Source organism: Notechis scutatus, chromosome 1 (assembly GCF_049901735.1).
Source record: "Notechis scutatus isolate UNSWTSFEM ecotype Mainland chromosome 1, rNotScu1.2, whole genome shotgun sequence".
In the NCBI taxonomy this organism is placed as follows: domain Eukaryota; kingdom Metazoa; phylum Chordata; class Lepidosauria; order Squamata; family Elapidae; genus Notechis; species Notechis scutatus.
Window position 1 is genome coordinate 261,332,138 of NC_142009.1, and position 18,446 is coordinate 261,350,583.

Below are 18,446 nucleotides of genomic sequence, written 5' to 3' on the forward strand. Positions count from 1 at the left end.
CACCATGTGAGTGTCCAGTGAAATCATCTTAGGAAAAAGAGAAAAGAATAAAGTAACATAAAGAAAAATATCACAGCATAAAATTGGATAATTGAATACTGGGGGAACATAACATTAACCTTAAGGCTTAATAAAACAAAAAATGCAAAACAGATCTAGTCTCATGGCACCTAGGAGAGAAAAATAATTTGCTTAAAATAAATGAAAATAGATGACGTTCAGTTGTTAGAAGGTATGTATTTTAATGAAATCTTAATATTTCATATAGGCTGCAATGACACCTAGAATTGCTATTAGGAATCTTATTTAGTATAACCAAATTGCAACGACACTCATTTCCTGTTAAAAGTCAGTATGAAATGACATTCTTCTTCTTCTTCTCTTCTCCTTCTCCTTCTTCTTTTTTGCTGTTACAAAGTTTGGAGTTATTTGGCATAAAACAGGAATAGGCTTATTGAAAAATGACATTCTGCAATGACAAAAGACACTGCCCCACAATTGTCCTATGTCAAAAATGATGCTTCAGTGAAGATGAAATGTCTCTGGTGACATGCTCTTCAGCACACCCTTTTCAAAAGTATGTGTGAATTGGAAACTGGTCAATTAGCTGCATTTGTGTTTCTAGTAGTACAATTTTAGTCCAGGGAAATAATCTGCTTCACTGGCTGCTTCTTTTTCTTGTTAAAACTTTCCTATTAACCACAGTTATGAACTTCTGTAGCAATAAATGCAAACTGAGGGCCTGAGTGACATTATAAGCTTATCTTAGGCAGCACTCCCAAAGTACAATCTTCTTTGAGAATATCTAGATTATTAAAACTGTGTTTAGCCCTTGAGGGGGTGAAACAAAATAGAACGGCTAAATGAATCCATATGAAATATCATATTTGAGTTCAAAAGAAAATACTTTTATGCATACAAATGGATGATGCGGTGTTTTTTTTTACTTAAGAGTATTATTTATTTGCAATCGTCGAAAGCTGATCCCGAATCCTCCCTAGACCATCCAGCATAGTGTCCAATGTTTGTTTATTCAGCTCTACTGTTAATGCAGAGGTTGCAAAGTCATTTCCACACAAGCCCGCATCTTCTTGAATCTGAAAGAAAACCAGAGTTTTTAGTCGTCCTAAATATAAAAGCAATCTACCCTCGAGGCACATATGACTTCTTCATTATTACCCATTCTTCAAAAACAGATTGGATATATAGTTCTGGGGTGTAGTTTAACAAGCTCAAGGGTTTTTGTCTTTACTTACTGTTCCTTCTCCCTTCATTTTGATTTAATCTAATCCTGATTCAAAAAAGCTAGACAAGTTTCTTAGAAGAAGCCAAACAGCTGGTTTCTCTTTCCTTGTCAGGCTGCCATATATATTCTGGTTTTGTCTGAATGTGGTTTCATTGTAATGCAAAACAGTGTCTTTGCAGTAGCTATTAATCATTGAGTAAGTGCTTCTTCATAAGTCATAATCATAGGGATGGCAATATGTAAACAGTATGATTGATCCTGCCTTGGTGACACACTGAAATCAATGTGAAAAGTCCCATTCCTATCTAAAATCCTATTGATTTAAGCTAGTATTTAGAGCAATTAACTTAAACCTTGTTAAGACTTGAGTGATATAGTAACCACATTAAAGGATTTGCTGAATACAGTATTTTCAATGACCACAGAGTGAACAAGATGAGATGAAATCTGACATGAGTACAATCGCCTTTTGAGAACTTCCAGATTAACAGGAAGGTTGAAGATGAAGCTAGAATATGGATTATTTTTTTTACATTGTTACCACGTAGGAAACCTAGCTTTTTGGTTTATTTATGTTTTCTGAAGATACTACAGATAGTTCTTGCTTAACAATTATTTAGTGATTATTCAAAGTTATGATGGTACTGAAAAAAGTAACTTATGATCCATCCTCACACTTACTACCACTGCAGCATCCCTGCAGTTATATGATTGTGATTTGGTGCCCTGTTAGGGCAGTAGTTAGAATGTAGTATTGCAGACTAACTCTTCCCACAACCTGAAATTCGATCATGACAGGGCTCAAAGCCTTCCATCCTTCTGAGGTCAGTAAAATGAAGAGCTAGATTGTTGGGGGCAATATGCTGACTCTATAAACTGCTTAAAAAGGGCTGTAAATCACTATGGAGAGGTATATAAGTGCTACTGCTATTGCTTGGCATATGTTGCTATGGTTACAGCATCCTGCAGTCATATGGTTGACATTTGTGATCTTCTCAGCCATTTTCCAACAAGCAAAGTCAGTGGGTAAGCCAGCAGGGAAGATTGTAAGTGAAGGTCACATGGTGTCTCACTGAGTAACCACAGTGTTTCGCTTAATGATCATGCCAAAAAAAAGTTGTAAAATCAGGTGTGTGGTTAAGTGCCTCACTTAAATGATAAGTTTTCCAGTTCGTATATGTGGTTGTGAACTCAAGGACTACTTGAATGACAAAACCACTTCAGACATACTATTTTTTTCACTTGCTGCCCCTTCCTCTGGTCATGTGGGTTTTGCAAAAAAAATTTAGTGTCAACTGGAAATTAACCAGAGGAAATGAAAAACAGCCCAAGGAAATTATAATGTTATCACTGCCCTACACAGTATACAAGCAGAGAAGCAGTCTTCCCATTGGTGTATTATAGCTTGGCTGAGGCTACACTGTTCCATCCACAGATCAGTTTTAGAATTCAGTCATTTATTAAGGCATTTATGACTTAATAGGTGCATGACACAGATCTTCATGGAACCTAACTTCACTCACAAATCTTAACAAACATTTATGCAATGTGCACCTTCATGCAGCTTATGAAAGTTCTCCATGCAACCTACCTAAGTGGCCACCATTATCATATTTTCCCTGTCTCCTTAGGGAATAATTTCAATGGGAAAAACAGCATACAAATGGAGATTCGGCCTCATAAACTTTCCACAAAATTTAAATTCCAGGCACTAGTTGACAGTCATTAGAACAGATTTTACTTATAGCAATCAACCAGAGATTTAATGCCTGCATAATGAGATAAGGCTGATGATTACTACACATCTTCAAGTTATGCAAGTCCTGACTTATATACACACAATTTATGCATTGGCTGCAAAACCGATAGCCACATTTTGTAGATGCTTGTGGTGTGAGAACTGACACACAGGAAAATCAACTAACACAAGCAATCCCTCCTCCCTCGCCTGTGCATCTTGCTCCTTTCTTCCTCATCTTTTACAATAATTCTATTTTTGATTGTAATTTCCAGTTTTATTGTTTTACAAATATTTACCAGTTATGTTTGTAATGCTTTTAATGCTGTAAGCCACCCAGAGGAGTTATGAAATGAAACAGGCAGCAAGTAAATTAAATATATAAACAAACATTACATAAATACATATATACATAAAACCTCTTTATACACTGAATGCGTGGCACACAGTCATGGACAGTGCTCTGAGATTGGTTTAATTTGCTCTGTGCTATTTATTCATAAAATACTATCATCTGAAATGTAGTGTGTGTGTGTGTGTGTGTGTGTGTATGTGTGTGTGTGTGTGTATGTATGTATGTATGTATGTATGTAAGTACGTACGTATGTATTCATGCATAGGAGAGGAAAAACTATATCTCTTTTTAAGAACAAACAAATAACAGTGCATGAAAACGCATTTGACAATACCTTAAGTTGTAGCAGGCAGGTAGGAATAGCCATTTTGCTGATATTGTCTGAAGATGTCTTAATGTCTACTCTCCAATCCATATCTACTAGCCTTGGGAGGGAAACTGAAATTGAAAGGACATGGAATGGAATCGGTGAATGAATACACTGAAAAGAGTGGCACAGTGGTTAGAATGTAGTACTGCAGGCTACTTCTGCTGACTGCCAGCTGCCTGCAATTTGGCAGTTCAAATCTACCAGGCTCAAGATTGACTCTGCCTTCCATCCTTCTGAGGTGGTTAAAATGAGGACCCAGATTGTTGGGGGCAAAATGCTGAGTCTGTAAACTGATTAGAGAAAGCTGTAAAGCACTGTAAAGTGGTATATAAGTCTAAGTGCTATTGCTATTGCTAATACACTCAAGTCTAAACTATCTCTCAACACACTTCTGTTCTTGGAAATCACCATCAACTACCACCAGGTTTGCTAAACAATTCCAGCATTCTTCAAAGATTTACCCAGATGAAAGCTGAAATTCACCAACTTTTTGTAGAAGTCAAGCACTTACATTAATACGCTTCATGAAAATAAGCATATTTTCAGCTTATTAGCTTATTCAGCTCAATAGCAAAACACAACTTTTCTCAATTTATCACTTATAAATATATTCACCTGCAAAACCCATAATCATCAGCTACTGTCCATACTGAAAGTCCAAAACAAGCAGAGGGCTTTGGCAAGTTTGATCCGGTCTATTTCTCAGTGGGCATAGTGGATTTTCTACATATACAAGGTCTCGGTTTAATTGATACCTCCAGGTAAAATTATTACGAATGTGAAAAATGTTTGCATTAAACCCAAGAGATAATGTTGGTAAGTGGATAAAATTCAACCAATTGGACAACTTATTGGTAGCCATACATATGGAGTTTCATATTTATCATTCCCTAAGTGGATTTTCAGTTAAAGAATTAGAAAAAATCCTTGCCAAAAATCTTGAAAGCTGCTAGATGTGACAGTATATATTACTAAATAAAGAATGGCAGATCAATAGCTTCGTTCAATATAAGACAGATTCATTGCACAATCATACTGCTCCAACTGTTTTTCTACTATCGTATGTAGAGTGGCACACAATATTATGCAAGGATGGATGTCAAAGATACGAACTATTATTTACAAAGTAGCATTTTTTAGATTTTGTATCCTACTACTTGTAATAAGATAAATTACTTACTAAGGTGCCTTCCTGGGTTTCAATCCAATTCCCATTAACCAATGACAAAGAACTGGGGGAGGTGTAGTCTAACAAAATTTAGACACCAGGCTGACAACTCATGTTATAGACTATCTATATTCTAGGGAGAACTGAAAACTTGTTAAAACAGCATTTCCCCATTATGGCTCTAGAAAACAAATATAAGGGGGGGAATCTAGAATGAAGAAATGTAACTTGCTATTTTCTCTTTCCATTTCTGGAAAGTTATATTTGTCTTCTGTGGCTCTGTACCATATATACTGTGACTCTTTTGCCCTTTCTTCAACCCAGCCAAGAATTTTCTGAATGCATGAGAGAGAGAGAGAGAGAGAGAGAGAGAGAGAGAGAGAGAGAGAGAGGAGGGAGGGAGGGAGGGAGGGAGGGGAGGGAGGGAGGGAGGGAGGGAGGGAGGAAGGAAGGAAGGAAGGAAGGAAGGAAGGAAGGAAGGAAGGAAGGAAGGAAGGAAGGAAGGAGAGAAAGAGAGAAAGAGAGAGGGAAAGAGAGAGAGAGAGAGGAAGGAAGGAAGGAAGGAAGGAAGGAAGGAAGGAAGGAAGGAAGGAAGGAAGGAAAGAAGAAAGAAAGAAAGAAAGAAAGAAAGAAAGAAAGAAAGAAAGAAAGAAAGAAAGAAAGAAAGAAAGAAAGAAAGAAAGAAAGAAAGAAAGAAAGAAAGAAAGAAAGAAAACTGTTCAATTAAAACTATGTATACTGGCTCAGTAATAATGGAATACTGTATTTTTACTGTGAATAGGCCAATGAATGCACTTTATATTGCAGTTCCCATTTATTTTTACTTATTTTATTGATTCTAATTACAGAATTCTTTCTTAATTCTGATGCAAAATCCATATTCAGCCCTGAACAGATTAACATTTTTGTTTAGATTATCAACATATTTTTTTTATTTTGTATATTTGTATAGAGCCAATTTCTAAATATTTGTTATTGGTTTCAAAAACTTAAGATTGTTTTCTCTGTATTGATCACTATATAGTACAAGGGCTTGTTGCCTCAGAAAGGATACTGCCTCATAATTCTGACAAGACTGACAAGTTATTAAAAAAGGCTGAACTAAGGACAGTTCAATTTGTCACAAAAGGCTCAAAGTTTGGATAAACCTTCCCTTTTGACATGTTTAAAACAACAACAAGAATTCGACTCATTACTGTTTGTCCCCAGAGGAATGGGAGAACCTAGACCTAGTCATTCATTTTGATTGGATCTTTACATGTCAGAAAAAGAATAATGGATTACAAGTATGACCAGAAGCAAAGCACATCAGAACACAGCTGTGGTCTAACTCTAAGAAATAAGGGTTAGATTGTGGAAAACATTCTGTTTGTTAATTTCCTGCAAAGCCCTACCCTGATTTATTTTAATTCAACTAAGATTCATTTAAGTCTAATTAGAAACCTAGCTTTCTAATAAGATAATTGCCATTCCAAATTCCACAAGGATTACAAAACTCTACACCTGTGCAGAACCTAGAAATAATCCTGATGGTAACATTTCCGAGTGTTATGAATGTCACATCAGAGAATCTTTAAAAGGAGACTATAAATTTCACAGCAGGATTGCATTCTTCATCCATCCATCTTCCTCCACCCAAGTCTGGTTTAATTAATCTGTAATCTAGTTCACACATAAAAACTGCTTCTAGCTCCACTTCTAGCTTCTAGCTTCCTGAGAAAGAGGGAGCAACCATCAGCTCACTTGGCAACTAAAGATCAAGACGGTTACAAAAACCAATTAATGGAAAGAACACAACTGCAGTTTTGGTGCCTGCAAACAAAAACATGCTGATGCATGGCATGTGTATAGGATAGCAACCTTCGGATGCCTCATCTATTTGTTAGAGCCCCAGGGACAGTTCCATTTGATGGATGACTCTGGAAGATGCTCCTGACCTTATTTGTAGCAGACTAGAACTAATGAAGTCAAGGTGCAAAGAAAATCCCCCAGCAATAGCCTAGATGCTTACAGTGCAAGAAATTCCATATATTCCTTCAGAATATCACCTTATACATATTCACTGCAAAGAAAACCAATTCACCTCAACCTGACTTGCTTCCAAACAAGTATACTTCAAATGACAGGTGTGTAAAGCAGTTCAAAATCAAAATGTTTCGGGCTCAAAATGTCCCAATTTAAGTTCAAAACAATTTCCCAGCCATTTCAGAAGTATTCAGACCTTTTCAATGACCTCATTTCAAGCTCAGAACTGAGGTGTTTTCGTATTTCAAACACTTCCAATAAGGTGAAAAGAGGCAATTCAAACAAATATCATCTCCAGCTCAAAGAATTTAGAATTTGAAACATTTTGTACACCTATAGTTAAAACTGAATCTTCTAAGAATGGGGTTGTATAAATGTATATGCAATGTTTGTTTGCGAAATTGTTATGCATTACAATTACAAAAGTCTAATATCTAATCTCCATTTAAAGCTAATGACCATTGCCTAGAATAATCTTGTCATAAACGTCTCATGCAATGGCTGGAGAAACCATCAATTGTGCCGAAGATCCAAATTTTTGTTCTCAAAAAATGGAGAAAGTGGATAGATTTTTTTTTCTCTTATCCATTAAGTATTCTCAAGGGGTAGGGAGAGGATGAGGGGACAGGAGGCGGAAATACTTTTTTCCCCTCCTATATTCACCCAGGCCTTTTTGCCTCTCTCACACATTTAAATAAACATGTACAGCTTTACATTCAAAATAATAATTTACAGCTCAAAATAATTAATTCTTCTTAGTAGTGATTTTGTCCTGTTTGCCCTCAGAACATCTCTTATTGTATTGCACTACAATTGACTTATAACCACATTTCACTTATTTATTTATCAAAGTGAAGCATCTTAAATCTTTTTTTTACTAAAGAACAGCTTCTCCTTTTTCTGTGAGAGTCCATTCATATGTTTGTTCATCTTAGTTTGGCAAATATTTATTTGGCAAATATTGTCTAAATATTCTCACTGTATATTCATGTAACGTGTATGTTTGTGTATTTGTTATTAAAAATTGCAATTACACAGATAAAAACTAATACAAAATGAAAGAATAAAAATAAAAAATAAAGTGTAGAAATAAAAACAAAGAAAAGATAAGAGGAATGTAAAGAAAAAGAAAAGAAATATATAAAGAAATTATGTCCCCCTTCCTCATAACCAGTGGTGGGATTCAAATTTTTTTACTACCAGTTCTGTGGGTGTGGCTTGGTGAGCGTGGCAGTGGAAGGACACTGTAAAATCTCCAATCAGAGGTGGTATTGCCGGTTCTCTGAACTACTCAAAATTTCCACTACTGGTTCTCCAGTTGATCAGAACCTGCTGAATATCACCTCTGCTCATAACTATAAACAATTTTAGTAATTTATTACTTTCTCTTAGAACAAATTTTCCCTTCTTCCATCTGTTATCTATTAACAAATCCTTGAAGCTTCACCATTTTAGTGCTGATCATCTAAAATCCATTTAGAATTACCAGACATAGCAACATATCTATTTTAACCTTGATGAAATAAACCAACTTTATATCCCTTCCTTTTATTTTTAACAATCTTAATCTTTAATCCCTTCAAATGTCCTACAACTTGATTTCTGTTCACTTTTTTGTCCCTTCTACAACAGGAAAACTATTCTACTACTCTAGATTTGGTATTTATATACCTCTTTTAATTATTAAGATATTTGCTAATTTCATTTGTAAGCCCAGTGTAGAATCTTTTTCATCTCATTGTTGTAGCCTGTTATTTTTTAAATTCATTTTCAGATTAGAAAATGAACTTGATTAGAATCTAAACTTGAGACTGATCAAGAACAGTACAACATGTTCCTCTCCCATAACATCTTTTAAACACAGTCTATCTACAGAGGCAGACATTCTTAAAATAAACGTATAAGTCCATTATTCAAAAGTATCCTTCAATATGTCCAACAATAAAATATTTTGCTCCATTCTGTATTAATGAGTCAAAAGTGTTTTCCTTCATTTGTAATCTTTAGTTTCTTCTCATTCTCTGTAACGTCCAATCTTCAGCATCTCATCCTATTGTGTTGAGAATTCAAATCAAAAGCATTTTCCCATGGGTAGGATTCTTATACAGATAGTCCTCAACTTATGTCGCCATAATTTGAGCAAAAAGATGGCTATTCTCACATCTCCCAGAACTCTTAAATTCAAGCCTTCTCACAAGGAGTAAATGTATGGAGCATTGTGGGAAATCTCTAGTTTTCTCCTTGTCCGGAGAGGCATTACAAATATCCAGTCTATTCATTGGCATTTTATTTCATCATAATTGTCATATTCAGTTAACAATTTTCTCCCAGAAATCTGCCACTTTGCTTACATGGCAATATCAACCCAGATCAGGTTGCTCTATTTACCAGGTTTTGTTTCCTTTCAAACCTAGGAGAACCATGACTGACCACAAACAGTTCAGCAGATTCTCTAGAAATTATAGCTTGTTCCTGAATTTGTACCAAAACTGTTCTCAGTTTCATGCATGCCTCAATTCACGACTCACTTGTTAATTTAAACTGTTTTCCCCACCAGTTTTTATGCCCTTCTTGCAAATGATTATTAGCACACCATGCCACAGTTCCATTCAGTAGTCAAAAAGTTTGATCAAAAGACCATCACAATTCAATATTTAATAATATATAAAAGGATCCTGTTGACAAGGAAGGAAATGAAGAAAATATAAAAGTTGGGGAAGAAGCTTTTAGATACAGAACATCTGAACAAAGGAGCTATCAGTCATTATATACTGGCAGTCAAACATTGATTTTTCTAGATATTATTGAACTGACATTGTATACACAATAATGCAAGAAATTCAATGTCATTTTAATACTAATATCATTTTAATGCATAATAAGAAATAAAAAAAACTTTGATAAGCCAACAACGGTTTAGTAATGAGAGTTCTCACTCCTACTAAATATAAAAAACCCTTTATCAAGCTTTGGCTCATGGAGGAATATTTCCAGCACATTTGTCAGTCCCATTTATTATTGAGAAGTGTATGATGTGAGAAAAACCATTGGGAAATGCATCAGTAAGAGAAATAAAATCTTATTGTGTTTATGGATTTGGTCCAAGTGTGTGATAATATGTATAAACTTGTATTATCAAATATTTGGCTGAAAATGGAACTGAAGGTTGATTGCTGCATGTAGCCAGAGCAACACCTAATGGAAATAAAGCGTGCATGAGAATAAATGGAATGCTTAAAAATGATTCAACAATGAACAAGGATTAAGGTGAGAATATTTGATGTCCCCTTGGTTGTTTAATGCATTTTTGGATAAATATATAAGGAATGCTTGTACAAATATTGGAGTGTGTTGATTAAGAGACATGAACATGCACATATTTTTGTATACTACCGCTACCTTGTATGGTGAAACTAAACGATCTGTAGGAGACATTAGGCTATATGATGTAATGCAGAGTGAAAATTAATGTATCAAAAAACAAAGATGGTTGAATCTTACAGGGAAAAAGGAAGAAGTGATTGCAAAGTATAAAAGGTAAAACTGAGCAAATTGATGAATCTGTGGCTCTTCCTAAGATATTTATTAAAGAAAGGGAAGTGGGCAGAAATAATTTAAGAACAGCAAATGCTGATAATGGGTAGTATATGGTCTATTCCAAGGAATGAACATTGCAATAAGCCAGAATGGCAGAGTATAACAGCATGCTTCTGTCTACTTTGTTAGGTGAGAGTTGGGTATTTTAGGGAAAAAAATGGATGCAGTGGAAATTGGGACATTTAATAAGTGGATATGGTAAAACAAGAATATGATCAAAAGTGAATGGATGCTAAATGAATATATAAATAAATATACTGAGATGATCTGTTTCATATATTGAATGGGATTCAGTAGCAGAATGGATGGAATGAAATCAAGAGAAAGAAGAGAATGTAAAGAGGAAAAAAAAGCAATACATGAGGTGGTGTATTAATGTAATGAAAATAAATATGGTTTGCAAGACAGATGTGGAGAAGCACAGTGAACAGTGTTGGTATGAAGTACTATATAGTAAATCGTAATGGTGTACATTTGCTTCATTTTCTTATTTTATGTCTTTCATTTATTTGATTTAATATCACTTATTCATTTCTGTGTTGGGCATAATAACACTGGAAGAAATACTACAGGAATCCATGACTCTTCCAAAAGCAAAAGAGGTTGAGGCTTGCTTCAGACATAATCTATGAAGCAATTTCTATGCTAGACACATGCTTTATGTGAATTAGCCCTAAACTCAAATGTGTGAAATTAAATGCAGACAAGCCATATTATGTAAGTGTAATATTATATATAGCAATTATCCCAACACATATCCTGCTACTCACTTTGACTGGCTTGTGCTTCATTTCTCCAGGCGGCACTAAAAAGAAGAAAGAAAATATTTAAAAAATATAATTGTCTTTGCAAGGCAAAATAGTAACAGAAAGCAGCAACAGATTCCACAAAAATGTTTTCACGTTTTTGTGGCCAGGAAGTCTGAAAGAATCTAATGCATACTGGAGTTCAGTGACACTTACAGTGTCAACAGCTGACGGTCTGCAAGATTATTTCTTTTGCTCAGTAATTGCAAATGTCTCTTGTTCATTGAGAGTGACAAGTTGCTTTTATCTGCCTTCATCTAGCAGTGCAATATTGTAGCTGGGAAATCAGGGTTATGCTGTGACAAACAATCACTAAGAAAGGAAGGGCAACTTGGCAACGGCATGAAATCTAAATAACTATGGCCAATTTACTATAAAAATCATATCCAGTTGCTGAAGCAGGGCTAAATGACCTTAATTCGAGAAATATAGAATCTTATAATAAACTGTGCTTGCTGCAAACATTGGCAGCTTTTTGACATCATGGGTCTAGATCAAGGGTCAAACTTGTGGTGTCACAGTGGCATCACGTAATGTATTGGGACTTTTTTCTCCTTTGCTAAACTGGGTGTGGGCGTGGCCAGCATATGACGCATCTGGCCCACAGGCCATGAGTTTGACAGCTCTGGCCTAAACAGATGTGTAGCAACTAGTCAGTCATAATTCAGAGTTACAATCATGAGATTTGTCTGTTTACAACATATTTTTACTTGAAGTTAAAAGAGTCATCAAACTATATGTACCAATAACAACTCCCAAAACCAGAAAAAACAGATTACCCATAACAATAAGGAAGCTTCAATCAAAAAAGAGATCGCTTTGGCAGAAAAACAAATCTGGTCACGCTGCGAAAGGCCGATACAAAAATTTATGCCACCAGGTAAAGACTGGATGCACCAATTATCACATTAAACAAGAGGAAAACCTTCTACGCACCAATTCCACCATGCTTTCTACAATTTTGTAAACAACAAACTAAAAGACTAAAGGTCCATCCCACCCCTGAAAGGACCTAATGGTAAAGACTGCAACGATCACATCATTAAAGCCAACCTCTTTAACACATTCTTTGGCTCAGTATTTGTAAACAGCAATGGATCATGCCCAGTATTTCCTAGTCAAACCACAGACAACTTCAATGATCTAATACATATCAATTTTACAGAAGACAATGTTGAAAAAGCACTGCGCAATCTAAAACCATCTCTATCTATTGGACCAGACAGAATATGTGCCTACTTCTTAAAAAAGCTATCCACTGCCATAGCCAAACCTCTAAGCATAATCTTTGAAAAATCTTTCAGGACCAGCTCCTTGCCAAAGCTATGGTCACAAGCCACGGTCATCCCCATCTTCAAAAAGGGGGGCCCCAGCCTAGTTGAAAATTACAGACCAATCTCTTTATGCTGCATCACCTGTAAAGTCATGGAATCAATTATTAACCAATCCATTATCTTCCACTTAGAGACAAACAACCTACTCTCTAATAAACAATTTGGTTTCAGAAAAAAACTATCCTGTAATCTGCAACTCTTAGTTTGTGGTACACGACAAACTACTCCTAAAACTAAAATCTTACGGTATCTCTGGACACCTGCATAACTGGATAGAAGCAGTCCTGTCAAACAGACAACAAATGGTCAAAATTGGGACGTCCTATCAAATTCTGTACCTCCAAGGCAGTGTTCTAGGACCAACTCTCTTCATACTCTACATAAATGACCTTTGTGACTATATTAAGAGCAACTGTGTTCTCTTCACTGATGATGTGAAGCTATTCAACACCACAAATACTGCTACCCTTTAAAAAGACCTTGATTATGTATCAGAATGGTTAAACAAATGGCAACTTCAAATCTCAACAAAAAAATGCTCTGTCTTACATGTTGGCAAAAAAAATCAGAAAATAAAATACAAGCTGAATAGTCAAGACCTTGTTGATGATCCATAGTCTGTCAGGGACCTTGGAGTACCCATCTCTAATGATCTAAATGCTAGAGCCCACTGAAATTACATAGCCAAAAAGGCATTAAAAGTTGTTAACCTAATCCTACGTAGCTTTTTCTCTGGGAATATTACACTACTAACTAGAGCAGGGGTGGGCAAACTTTTGGCTCGGGGCGATTCACTTTTAAAATTTGACAGACGGGCCGGGTCAGCACAAGATTTTTTGGGAATCGCCCCTTCCCCCTTCTTCTCCTCCTTCCCCTCCCCTCGGAGGCCCCCTGAGTCAGGAGTTGCTACTGCCGCACGGCCCACGCAGCTCCAGTCCCACGTTGCCTCGGGAAGGGAAAGGCAAAAAGGAAGAGCCGCGGGCGGTGCTTTGCAACGGCAGCAGCGGCACCGGAGGTTCAGGCTCAGCGGCTCCTGGTTTTGCCTTCCCTTCCCAAGGCAACGTGGGACTGGAGCCGCGGAGCTGCGCCGGTGGTAGCAACTCCTGACAGCCCCAGCTGGACACCTGAGCAGAGCCCGGGCAGAACTGCCTGTTGCTGCTGCGGGCGCTGCTGCGGGCGCTGCTGCGGGCGTCTGGCTGCCCAAGTAAAGAACCGCACCAGCTCAGGGCAACTGTGAGGAGCAAGAGGGGAGAGGCAGAGAAGGAGGCAGAGAAGGAGGAGAGCACCTGGCCAGTTGGGGGAGGCTTGTGCTGCCAGTTGGGAGGCTTCTTCCTCGGCCCACTCTGCTTTCCAACATCCGGCGCTGCCCTGTTCTGTGCGCCGGCTGCTCGGACTTGCTGGGCCTGACACAGAACAGGGTGGCGCCGGATGTTGGAGAAGCAGAGCGGAGCCGGAGATCATTAGCCGCTCTTTCGCAGCACAAGAACAACAGGGTGGTGCCGGACCATTGGAGAAGCGGAGCAAAGCCGGAGATTAGTAGCTGCCTCTTTCGGCTCAGAAAGCTTCCCAATTAGCCGGCTGGTCTCCTCCTTCTCTGCCTGTTTGTTCTGTATGGCCGAGGAGGAGGAGACCAGCTGAGAAGCACGCTGCCAGGTGGGGGCCACGCAGCGCAGGGCAACACGCCACCGCCCAGCCCTGGCGAGGGAAAGCAGTGGGCGTTCCTGGGCGGTGGCCTTGGCCCCGCTACCAGGGAAGCGGCTGCCCAGCTCCGTGTTGTGTGTGCACTTTGTGCGGCGCAGGGTCTCTTTTGGCCGGCCCCAATTTTTTTTTCAGAGAGGAATATTTTTTTTTCAGAGGCGGGTCGTATTAAAATGACCAACGGGCCGGATGTGTCCCACGGGCCGTAGTTTGCCCACCCCGAACTAGAGCATACAAAACATTTGCTAGACCAATACTCGAATACAGCTCATCAGTCTGGAACCCACATTACGTATCTGATATTAGCACAGTTGAGAAAGTCCAGAAATATTTCACAAGAAGAGTTCTCCACTCCTCTACTCATTGCAGAATACCTTATGCCACCCGACTTGAAATTCTAGACCTAGAAAACCTAGAACTACTCTGCCTTCAGTCCAATCTAAGTATAGTATATAAAATCATACATTGCAACCATAACAATACAAGAGCACACAATAGATACAAACTCAAGGTTAACCGCACCAAACTTGATTGCAGGAAATATGACTTCAGCAACAGAGTGGTCAATGTCTGGAATACTCTACCTGACTCCGTGGTTTCTTCCCCAAACCCCAAAAACTTTAACCTTAGACTGTCTACTGTTGACCTCACCCCTTTCCTAAGAGGTCTGTAGGGGGCGTGCATAAGCGCACCAAAGTGCCTACCTATTGATTCTTTTTATTTTTATTCTTTTTATTTTATTTCCTATTGATTCTTTTTATTTTTCTTATATGTATCCATTTCATGTATTCATAACTATGTTTATACTTATACCTATTATCTTGTAAGCGATTGACAAATCAAAATAAATAAATAAATAAATAAACTTCAGCTCAGACTGTTAAAAATCAGTAAGGAATGTTTTTACTTGTTTTCATTTTCCAGAGATGCCATAACAATTGCTTAACCAATCAAATCTCAGTTAACTTTTTTAAGTCATGGTCTATCATGAACCTCAAACTGAACTTTGTTTGTGTCCAAATTTAGAAACCTGAATCATACACATTTTCCAGGATTATCTTGGTTACAAGATTTTTAAGATTCTGGTGAAATCCTTCTGGAAAGAGAGGCAGAATTTCTTCTTGCGACGTTAGGCCATGGTAAACAATGTGCCTTGTAAGGCTATGCAAAGACTGGATTAACTGCAAAAAAAATGACAGAGATAAAGGGTTTCACATTGCATTTAAGAAAACATTTCTTCTTTTGCCTTATATGCAGTTTTTAAAGAAACAAAACACATCAATTTATATAATCTATGTCTGTCCAGTTCCCTACTAGGCTTTTATTCTTTATCCTTGCTTTATTATTATTTTACACAAAAATGACAGTATACACAGCAAATGAGATAACTATGCTCACAAATCACTAGTCAAACACTTCCCAAGTGTTTAGGACTGCTTGATGTATCGGCGGATTATGCAAGCAAATCCCAGTAAGGTGGCCTTCTGCAGCTGACTAATTGTGATTTTGTCAGCGCCAATTGTTTTTAAGTGCTTGCCTAGGTCTTTAGGTACAGCACGGGGTGCCACCTTGACATGGTGGGGGGCTTAACTGATCCAATGAAGCTGAGACCTGTGCTGGTGGTAGTGCAAACTACCAGCAGGTCCAACCATGCCAGAGAGGTCTCGGCCAAGGAGCAGAACTGAGTGCACCCAACAACCCATGCAATGAATCATGGTGAAACACAACCAAATAAAGCCTATACCAGCTCGGTCATCGCCCGGGTTAACAAGGACCGCGTTGGATGTTGGGGAACTTGGGCATCTGTTGACAAGTGGGCTACAGGCCACGGGTCCCATAGCTGAGCAACCAGGGCATGGGCCTGCAGGGCTACTGGAAGCTGAACAACCTCAGAAGCGGCAGCAATACACTATGTCAGAGAACTGCACTGTAATGAAATTATTATTATTGTTGTTGTTGTTATTGTTATTGTTAACTTGGGGTGCTTCTCATTTACTTCAGAAGTACTGAAACAAATACTGTAAACAAATGCTTTTTTCTGTATAATACTGTGTACCCTTAAGTATTCATAGAATCTTGAACATATTTCAGCATCTTACCTGATTTGCTTCATTGGGAGTTACTGAGAGATTGGAACAGGTACTTTCAGTGAGCTTTTCAGATATAATTCCTGAACTAGAAAAGCACTCTTGGCATAACTGCCGAACAACATTCTTTGAAGGAGCCTTTGAAGGAGAGAAACAAATAGTGATCCTTCACACACACAAAAAATAGTGCAGCAAATACTAGAAACCTAAATGCGTAGACACATCAGCTCCTTCATATGAAATAGAAGAAAAAAGAATTGAGCTTTGTAAGGTTTTGAAGCTAGAGCTTTCTTTCTGAAACGCTGTGATCAAGAATAGAAGATACAAATAAGAGTAATACGAAAAAGCCAAGGCAAAGAAGAATAAACTAGAAATAGTGCATCTAAGAAATGGTATAGGAAGAGCAGAGATGCAGTCAGCTGTCAAAAATCTTAACCTACACAAAGTGTGGTGATGTATAACATATTGATGCATCCTGAGGCATCTAGTAACTTGTATTTGGATATAATAAATTTGTAGTTCTTAACTGGAAGAGTGAACAAATAATATTTTTTGAAGCGAGAGGAAAATTGGATGTTGGAGAGGAAAAAGGACCAGGTTTGCTTTTGCCTTGTTCCTCATTATTTGTCTCATGGCGTTTAGATAATAAGTCCGATGAAAACCTGTCATATTTTTAATTAATGTGTTAGCTATTGACGGAACGTTTTAAGTTTAGATTTATAAATGCCTAAAAGAAGGGAAAGTGCTTTCTTTTATACCCATGTCCCTGACTCACCTGGCAACTGTGAAAGGGGGATTAAAACTAGACATTACTTTGTTAACAATAAGCACGGATACAAATCATAAGCATGAGCATTTCTGTGCTCTGCCACTTAAATGTGTTTTAGAGCAAAACGACTGCAGCTGATCGCTGTTCCGCAGCATCCTGCTTTCCCCATATTAAAATAAGCACACACTTACTTTCAGTAAGAACTGAAGCGAAGCAAACACTTCCCTATCCAATGCAGCCATATTTCCCTTCCCATGTGATTAGATACAAAATATCATTGGAAGAAGAGGTCACGTGGCAAGGTCTGAGGCTGCTTTGCAGTCTGGGAGTTGTAGTTTAATACTAAGTGGCTTAGATTAGAAAGTGACTTAAAGCTCAAGAAAATTTATTTATTTATTTTTATTTATTTTGATTTGCCAATTGTTTACAAGATAATGTATAAATTACATAGTTGTAATAGTGCAATTCGAGGAAGGAGACGACGTGCTAGTGCCCTCTGGATAGCACTGACTGAACTGCCCCAAATCTTAGACGACTGTTTGTGGGGCGAAGATTGTAAATTGTAATGCAAGCAATCGAAGGAATTGATTGCTTACATTTCAGAGTTATTCTTTGGATGGCCGATTTGTTTTTAAATATGCATCCATTTATACTGTATGCTTTCATTCTGAGGGACGATCCAAGAATTCAGATCAACCTTAGATGACAGTGAAGAGGTGTTCTGCATCTCTTTGCTGCTGTCCGAAGATGTCTGGATTTTTGCAGTCCCAGATCTAATAGCCTTACTCTTAATAAATTACTTGAATCAGAAATCAGAATCAGAACTAGTTAGGCTAGGAAAATCAATACTACTTAATTTAAAGATCACAAATCTGTATAGCCCTCTAGGTGTCAGTGGCAAAGGCAATTGCAAAAGCACTTGATGTTTCTGAGATTACTGTATATGCACCAGTACTGCACATCCCCCTCAATCCACAGGGTGGGCTTTTCTACATAGACGAAGTTGCCATGGCCATGACTACGATGGAGTGTCTCGGTCCTAACTAAGTAATATGAAAAAGTGCTGTAGCACTATAGCATTCTTTATTTGATTGCATCTCTCTCTCTCTCTCTCTCTCTCTCTCTGTGCGCGCGTGTGCTTGCATGCATACATAAATGCATGCGCACAAGGCCAGTGCCTATTTTTGAAGGCTCCCTAATGTTAATGCTATATTAGTCCTCAGTATTCAGAATAGGTATTGCAGCCATGATTA

The 18,446-nt window shown here is 37.8% G+C and overlaps 1 protein-coding gene across 1 annotated transcript; it reads right to left on the reverse strand.

The window, feature by feature from the left end:
• Positions 1-222: 222 nt before the first annotated feature.
• COMMD9 (COMM domain containing 9) lies at positions 223-17,476 on the reverse strand. Its single transcript, XM_026664682.2, has 6 exons — positions 17,385-17,476; positions 16,437-16,562; positions 15,379-15,518; positions 11,270-11,304; positions 3,674-3,777; positions 223-1,097 (listed from the first exon to the last, which is right to left on the reverse strand). The coding sequence occupies exons 1-6, from the start codon at positions 17,433-17,435 to the stop codon at positions 957-959; spliced, it is 597 nt and encodes a 198-aa protein (XP_026520467.1). The 5' UTR covers positions 17,436-17,476; the 3' UTR covers positions 223-956.
• Positions 17,477-18,446: the final 970 nt, after the last annotated feature.

Excerpts from the sequence above, each read along its gene's own strand:
- COMMD9 (XM_026664682.2), bottom strand. The coding sequence starts at position 17,435 with ATGGCTGCATTGGATAGGGAAGTGTTTGCTTCGCTTCAGTTCTTACTG. Across the intron at positions 11,305-15,378 it reads AAGATAATCCTGGAAAATGT|TGCCGCCTGGAGAAATGAAG; the intron begins GTATGATTCAGG and ends TCTTCTTTTTAG. Across the intron at positions 3,778-11,269 it reads TGAAGCACAAGCCAGTCAAA|TTTCCCTCCCAAGGCTAGTA; the intron begins GTGAGTAGCAGG and ends TTTCAATTTCAG.